The sequence below is a fragment of the Octodon degus genome, unplaced genomic scaffold, assembly GCF_000260255.1.
Source record: "Octodon degus isolate 3935 unplaced genomic scaffold, OctDeg1.0 scaffold00064, whole genome shotgun sequence".
NCBI classification, from domain to species: Eukaryota; Metazoa; Chordata; class Mammalia; order Rodentia; family Octodontidae; genus Octodon; species Octodon degus.
This window is the reverse complement of record NW_004524640.1, coordinates 10878258-10886589: the sequence shown is the minus strand read 5'-3', so window position 1 is coordinate 10886589 and position 8332 is coordinate 10878258. Positions and strand designations below refer to the sequence as shown.

General features: G+C 52.0%; 1 protein-coding gene across 2 annotated transcripts in view; it reads right to left on the bottom strand.

Moving 5' to 3' along the window:
- Positions 1–2117: 2117 nt before the first annotated feature.
- Positions 2118–8332, bottom strand: part of LOC101566045 (DNA dC->dU-editing enzyme APOBEC3-like) — an 18661-nt gene continuing 12446 nt past the window's right edge. The window contains exons 5-8 of one of the 2 annotated variants that reach the window (XM_023718992.1): positions 3822–3975; positions 2830–3097; positions 2493–2608; positions 2118–2231 (exon numbers count right to left, since the gene is read on the bottom strand). In XM_023718992.1, the coding sequence (XP_023574760.1) occupies positions 2154–2231; positions 2493–2608; positions 2830–3097; positions 3822–3975 (616 nt within the window). In that variant the 3' untranslated portion in view covers positions 2118–2153. The remainder of the gene's footprint in view (positions 2232–2492; positions 2609–2829; positions 3098–3821; positions 3976–8332) is intronic. The other variant, XM_023718993.1, reaches the window with a different exon arrangement.

Genomic DNA, 8332 nt, shown 5'->3' with positions numbered 1-8332 from the left:
GCCTTGAACTCACTATGTAGCCCAGGTTGACCTCAAACTCCTGGTGATCCTCCTGCTTCAAGTTCCTGAGTTCTGAATCACAGATGTGTGCCACCTTGCTGGGATTAGGCTCAAACTTTCGATCCTCCTGCCTGCCTGCCTCACCCTCTCAGAGTCCTGGAATAATAGGCGTGTGCCACCCACCCCACTTAATATGGTCACTTTGCTTCCTAATTTTTTTTTTTTTTTTGGCCAGCTCAGCCTGCCCTGGGACAACGTGTGGTGCCGGGAATCAAACCGCAATCTCTGCAATTGCTTAAACTTGCCTAAGCAAGTGCTTTGGACTGCTAAGCTATCTTGCTGGCCCCTTTGCTTCTTACAATTTAAAATTTCCTGATACCTCTTTGTTCATCCTTGTATTTCATTTTTTTTTTGTTGTTCTTTTTAAAAAAATTATTTGATACAGGGTCTCCTTATGCGGCTTGGACTCATAGTGATCCTCCTGTCTCAGCCTCCCCAGTGCTGGGATTACAGGTGTGTATCACCATGCCGGGTTTCAGTGGCCAGCATGGCGTGCAGTACTGGGAATTGAACCTGGGTCCTTGCAGTTGCCAGGCAGGCACTTAGACCACTAAGCTATCTCCCATGCCCCATCCTTGTATTTTCAACCTTTCTTTTCCTTCTTCCTTCCCTTCCTTTGTCATTGTTTCTTGTAAACGCCATGGAAGAATTTTTCTGTTCACATTTATTGTGATACTCTTTTTTTTTTTTCCCCCTGTATTTTAGGGAGGGGTCTACAGGGTGTTCAGGGTCTCACTACTAGATTGGTCTCCTAGGGATCCTCCTGGTTACAGCCGCCCAATAGCTGGGATTACAGGCTCACACCACCACGCCCAACCTTAATGTCTCAGCATGCCCTGGGTGCGGGGCTGACACAGCAGGCCCAGGGATCGAACCCCTGGCCCCTGCACCTGCTTGCAGGAATTTTAATCTGCTGAGCTATTTGGCTGGCTCATGTATTGTGATACTCTTTTTTTTTTTTTTTTTCGGAACCGGGGATTGAACTCAGACCCTTGCGCTCACAAGAGAAGCACTTATTCCACTGAGCCATCTCCCCAGCCCCTTGTGATACTCTTGATTCTCTTCGCTGATCATTATTTATTGTGACTTGTTTCCTTCCTGCCTCCTTTTCCTTCACTCTGGTGGCACACACTGCACAGTGGCAGCAGCCAAGATGGAGGCTCTGGGTCAGCACGCAGGTCCAGGTGTGCGTGGTGGGACCTCACCAGCATGCCGCTTGTTTCAACCATTATTCAGAACTCTGGATCATACAATTTCAAGCTTTTGTGTATTTTGGCTTTTGCGTATTTTTCAATCAATTCTACACGGCATCTCTGCTCAGTCAAGTTTTATGTGGACAGCAGTACAATGAGAAAGTACGTTTCACCTTGGACAACAAGACGTGGAAACACTTCCCGTATTTGGGGTCCCAGGACCATGCCTAGTAGGCGACAACTCCAGATGTCAGAACACAGATTTTCCCGGAAACACAAACATACCCCATTTGTTTGCCCTTCACAGCCAAGAATGCACAGCCAGACGTCACTGTGAGACCCAGCTTGTCCCCTACCCTAAAGACCACTCCCCAGGCTCGCGTGGGTCCCTGCTCCTGGTGCCCAGAGTCTGCTTCTGTAGCTTTCCTCCGGCACTCATTCCAGTCTCGGGTCACTCCAGAGGCCACCAGGCACTGTACTGCACTCTCGTGTGTGTACATGCTAGAGACAGAACTCAGTGATTCCACCCTCGACAGGGGATTCTCCAGCAAATGTCTTTCGCAGTCCTCCCTTAGAAAGTAAGCCAGGATTTGTGCACTTTAAAATTGTCTTTATTCTCTTTTAATTTGAAAATTACAAAACCACTTATAAAACATAAACAAAATAAATGAAGGAGGTAAAAAAAGGTTTTCTGGACATGGATAAGGGCCAGGCTGGGGGTTGGGGGTTGTGTGATGTTCCAGACCAACATGTGGGGTCCCTTCATACCACTGGGGGTGAGGCATATCCAAGATGCAGGTCTCTCTCTCTCTCTCTCTCTCTCTCTCTCTCTCTCTCTCTCTCTCTCTTTTCTGGCGAACTGGAATTGAACTCAGATCCTTGTGCTTGCCAGGCAAGCACTTAGTCTACTGAGCCATCTCCCCGGCCCCCAAGCTGCAGATTTCTGAAGTTGTCTGTTAAGTCATCCACACCCCAGGACTGGAGAGAGAAAAAGATGGAGAGGGAGGAGTTAGGAGTGAGAGACAAGAGGGAGGAAGGGAGGGAGAGGCAATGGTTGGGGGGGAAGGGCCAGGAGGCCTTGAGAGACACAAATGTGACTCCTTAGCATCTAAGGAGAGGGAGAGGAGGAGGACTTGGGGTCGTTGGTGGGAGAGATGGGCAAGTGAAGAGGAGAGAGGGAGCTAGCACAGGGCAGGAGGGGGCAGGGAGGGGGCCTGTGAGGCTGTGGCTGGGACTCACCTTCAGGATCCGCCTGAAGCGCCTTTTTATGCAGTTACTATAGTACTCTAGTTTGTCCCAGGGCTCAAAGGGCCCTGACTTGTGGTCCACAAAGTTGTTCCAGCAGTAGTCAAACTCTGAGAGAGAAAAGGGGAAGCCAGGCAGAGCCACACCCCGTGGCAGGGTCCTCGTCCTCTCCTGGGCCTTGTCCCTGGCCCTCAATCTGCCTTCCAAGGGTATCTGCTCTCGAGGGCTCAGCTGCATGGCCGCCTCCTTTGTTCCTGCCCAGCTCTCCTCTGTTCACCTGTCAGGCCCACCCCCACCCCGTGGCTTGTGCCTCATGGTCCCTCCTTCCTACCTTGGTGGCCCATAACTGCTAGCGGGACCTTGGATGTGCACAGCCGCTGCAGCCCCTCCTGGTAGCTCCTCTTCCAGTGAAAGTAGAGGCGGGAGACAAAGATCTGCAGGTGCACGCGAGGGTGAGTGCTTTTAAACGAAGCCAGTTCCTGGGCACAGAATGGGCAGGGGCTCCATGTGAGGAAGCAGGTGATTTGGTAGCTGCGGGCTTGGTCCAGGGCCATGGAATGGATCCTTTCAATGAAGCGAATTTCTGCGTGCTGACCTTTCTGGAGGGATGTCAATGAGAGAAGGAAGGGTCAGAAGCCAGTGGCCATGAGTCCCATGGCTGGGGAAGGGGATAGACATTCTAATGTGGGACCCTTATCCAGCACAGGAAGAAGCTGCCCCCTATCACTCATCCACTGACTCTGCATCCCCAAACTCCCAAGGCATTGGCTTTGTTTTGCTTTTGGCGCCAGGGTCTTGCTATGTAGCCCATAGAGATATAATGTGTAGCCCAGTATGTCCCAAGCCTTTGGACAAGGACTGAAGTGCACACAGAGGGGTCAACTAGACCACATATTCAGGTGCAGGCCCGAAAGCTTGGTGACCATGATGTGGGACACCTGCCCGAGGGCTGTCCAAAGACGTTTGAACCAGCTGGGCCCCATGGCGCATGCCTGTGGGCGCATGCCTGTAATCCCAGCACCCAGGAGGCTGAGGCAGGAGGATGGCCACCAGTTCAAGGTGACTGGGAGCCTCTGGGTACATAGGAATGACAAGGGACAGGGGAAGCTGACAGACATTTAACTTCTCCAGGAGGGGCAGGAAGAGTGCTGGGAAGGAGAGCACAGCCTCTGCTAGGTAAGCAAGAGCTCCAGGCTGGGACCCAACAGAGGTCAGGAAGACAGGTGGCATTCAAGTGGCCATTGAGGATGGGACTCTCAGGTGTAAATGGCCCCAGGTGGGTGGCTGAGTCCTTTCTGCCTCACACCCAGAGCCTGTCTGCACCTTGGTCCGAAGGCAGCCTTTGGTCACCAGGCCTCCGCTCGCTTCTTGCAGCTGGTAGCACAGGTACGTCACCCTGCGGCAGAAGGGCTTTGGGGCCTTGTGTGCGTTGTTAAACTGCACCCGGAATGTTTCTTCTCTTAGCGGCATCTCCCTTCTGTGCAACAAACAGAAAGCTCAGATGTGCAGTGTCCTCCCGAGGCACCCTGGGATCTGGGGCTGCTCACCCTCTGGACCTACCCTGAGGTGTGTTTCTAGAGGCCCCTGGGGAGGCAGAAGAGCAGGGGCCGCTGGGAGCTGCGGGAAGGGCTGCGTTCTCTCCCATCTTCCGCACTGCCTCCTGGGCACCCAGCTAGCCAAGCAACCCTGCAGCTCAGGCCCCCACCCCTGCGTGGGACACACTGCTTGTGTCACCCTTATGCCTGGGCTGGTTGAGGACCCCCTTCGCTGAGAACTCTGGGTGCATCCTCTTCTTACACAGTTCTGTGTCCCTTGACTGTGTCACTCACACGCCTGTGTCCTAAGACCTGTCACTTTTCTCTTGCTCAGTGGCTCCTTTGTAAGGTGGCAAGGCAAGGATAGGCTGACTGGGGCTGGCATTTTGCTTTGTTTGTCAAGCCTGATTCTTTTCAGGCTAGGTCTTATTTTGGGGGAAACACAATACCCACTGCAAACCTGGGGGCGGGCACTGATTGTCTATGGCCCAGCTTATATGACTTCAAAAATGAGGAGTTTTAAATTGAGCAAGAATGGGTGACCCTGAAGGGCTGATTTCTCCTTGGGGACAGCTTCTCATGTTAGGCAAATATTCTCCTTCCGTCAGGGTCTCATAAAGCGTCTGCTGTTCCCTCCCCAGGGGCCTCTCCTACCTTCCTTGGGGTGAAGAACGAACCACAGGGAAAGTTTACTGTGCCCTGGTGCCAGCTTTGTCACCTTGGCTTTCTGTTCTACCACTGTCTGGCCACGGTGGTTCCTACCTGTGTCAACCTTGAAGAGCTACAGTGGTAGGTATGCCAGAAACCACTTACAACAATTATTTTAAGACTAATTTCATTTTTGTTTCACATGGGCTGTACCTACTGAGGGGACAGTGTAGCTCCTATTTTGTATGGACTTTTCCCTCTACAGAGCATGGATTACAGACTCATGCAAGTCCTTAAGACAAAACTTATTTATTTATTTATTGGCAGAACTGGAGATTGAACTCAGGCCCTTGTGCTTGCCAGGCAAGCGCTTATTCTACTGAGCCATCTCCCCAGCCCTCTCTTAAGATGAAATTTAAAGAGTCTTTCCATGGTCTTCATTATGCCTCTGCCTTGAGTGGGCGCCGAGAGACCCCCGTGGCTGCTCTGTGGTCTGTCCAGGGACCTAGGGTCACAGGACTTGGGGATGCAGGGGGTGCTTCACAGGAGGCTGAGCCTGAGGCTCAGGGGGCGGGGGGATAGAGCCTCAGGCTATCTGATCCTGACTGCCTTCCATCTGACCTGCCTGAGCACCTCCTTGACTGCGCTCTTTGGTTTCATTTCCCCGTCCCAAGGCTGCCCACAGCCGTGGAAAGTCCCTTGTCTGTGACTGCCTTGTAACGGTCTAAGTGGCTGCCACCTCCTCTTCCTGCCTCGTCACCCAAAGAGGCAGCGATGGCCCCGAGGCTTCACCTCCCCTGGCCTCGCTTACCTTTTCTCCTGTAGGCCCTGAGAACCTGCCCTGTGAGCCCAGCTGATCTGCTCCCGGCCTGCTGTCTCCAGTGCTGGGGCTTTCCTTTTTGCTCACAGGGCCTTTGCTTTGGGAGGCCAGATCCCAGTGACAACCCCAGGCCATTTGCCTACAGGCTCCACCCTCTTCCTGCCTGGCTGGCAATGGGCGGGTTGTGGTGGTTCAGCAGTCTGATGCTGAGACCCTAATTCTCCCCACTTCTGTGTCCCTGGCTTGGCATAGTGGGACCTGTGTCAGAGGTAGGCTCCGTGGCACACAGGACACAAGGTTGCAGAGGGAGGTACTGAGGCCAGCTGCAGGGAAATAGGACTGGACCCCACCACTCAGCACTGTTCAGGTTCCAGGAGGACTCAGGCACAGCGCAGGGAGGGCTGGAGAGCAGGGCACAGCGGCAGGTGCCCACTGTTCCCCAGTACCCAGTAGATCAGGAGGGGGCCCTGACATCTCAGAGGTGGTCTCATACACAGAAAGGCTAAGAGATTTGTGGGTACGGTCAGGGTGGGGTCATTTGCCCTTTATGTGGTCCTATACTGGAGTCCCATTCTCTTTTCCAATGAGCTGTTTCTGAAACCTACAGCAAAACAATCGTGACTGTTACATCACCCCATAATCCAGGTGCCAGATCTTATGGTAAAGATAACATACATCAGGGACTTTCAAGGACACAAACAACATACTGCACGAAGCTTTCTCCCTAACTTCCTTTCCCCATGTCCATGGGTCCTATCTGTAACTTCTTCAGATGGAGAAGAGGGACCTCTTACACAGGTCCCCCTGGGTTTGCTCAGATAGTGCAGCCCTCTCTAGGAAATCCAGCTCTGCTCCCTTATGGGGTGGCCAGTAAATCTCTTCCTTGCCCTGAGTCCTGGTAAATTATTTTATGATCTGATCCACCTCCTGGGCCCTCCAGTGACAAGTTTGAACAGCACAACTCTTTTTGAGGCCATACAGCAAGACCAAGGCAGAGCCCTAACTGGTCACCTCTGGATCCTTCCTGGCTCCCAGGAAAAGATGGTGCAGGGCACTCGTGCAGGCCTTCCAGGCCTGGGATTCAAGGACCTGGACCTCAAATCTGCATCCTAAAAGCCATCTGCCTGCCTGGGCACAAGTCAGCCAAAGGCCTTGTGATTCAAAAACAGCGTGTTGTGAAAGTTGAATTCCAAGAAAGGAAGAGTGGCAGCTGGCACTGGGTACCTCTAAACAATGCCACATTTACCAACCATGTTTCTGGGTTCAGAACTAGTGCCCTGTGTGAATTTAAATTTGCTCTTACTAGTTTTCTTTTATAGTTTCCTGGAAAATCTTTATAACTGCTAAGAGGATGACTTCAAGAAACAACTTAAACAGCAAGTGAAGGTGGTAGCCCACCACCTACAGATCGCATGGGTGCAAACTAAACTCTCAGTACTAGTTACTATTAAATAAGAGGGTCCTCCTGTCACATTTTATATTTCTAAGGGCCCCAACCTCCAAAAAGGGTCACAGCAATTAAGATTAAGACCTATTGTTTCCACTTCAAAACTAGTGAACTGACCTCCTGGGTGAAAGGTCAAACTTGGGCGCGGAACCCACGCAGTGCCGGCCCAGGCACACTAAGCAGGTCTACGGGAAGCACACGTGGGGGCTGCCTCGCGGACCAAGACAGCACTGGACAAAGAGGGGCAGGAGACTTTATAGGATCTTTCAGGGAGGGTAATTGTGAGCTGGAACAGCCAGATCACAGGTGGACATCATTTATCTTCCTTGTGGTTTAGATTTGTTTACGTCAGAAGGGAGTGCGCTGAGACCAACATGGGTCAAGGGGAACTGAGCCGAGACCAGAGTACAACGGTGGGACAGGGTTGGGATAGGGGTTGGCATAGGTCACCTAGGAAACCAAGGGAGGGAATGTTTCAGGCAAGGTGCCCGGGAAACTTTGAGTCCTGACCTGTCACTGGGTATCCAGTGAGTGAGGCTCTAGGCCAAAGCTGAAGATGACTGGAAGGGGAAGAGGTCAGCCAGTGTTTTGTCTTTTGCCCTCCAGTCAGCCAGGTCCCAGGAAATGTCCTTTAAGATGACCCTACAATTCTGGGGAGTCACCCAGCCTCCCAAGCTGGGGGATTGTTGAAGCCCTGAGGACAGGAGTCACCTCATGTACATTCTACAAAAAAGAAGCTTACAAAGAGGAGAATGTCCCTGTACTTCTAAGAGAAGCCCTAAGGGGAAGGAGGACCATGACCCATCCCAGCAAATGATGGTCACAACTGGAGAAGGAAAACCGGAGCTGTAAGAGGCTCCTGACACAGCCCCGTAACAACCCTTGAGGAATCTTGACTGACCCTGACAAACAGATTAACTTTGACTAACACAGTACTTGTTCTAAATTGGCATAACATATCCAGCAGAAAAGTATAAACAAGCTGTGGAACGTAGTCACATAAAAACAGAGAGCTAAACTGTATCTTAAAAGTGGCTCTAGCGGGGCTGGTGAGATGGCTCAGTGGTCTAAAGCACCTACTTAGAACAAGCTAAGCTAAACTAAGCAAAGCACAGGGACCGCGGTTCAATCCCCCAGCACCACATGCCAGCCGGCCCCGCCCCCTGGTGGGCTAAGCTGGCCACACACACACAAACACATAAATAAATAAAATTTTAAAAAAAGAGAGCTCAGTGGTTTAAGTGCGTGCCTGGCAAGTTCAAGAGCCCCAGTTCGATCCCCAGTACCCAGTACTGCATGCCGTGCCAGCCCTGTGGTGGCGCACACCTGTAATCCCAGTGCTGGGGAGCCTGAGGCAGGAGGATCACTACAAGTCTCAGCTTCA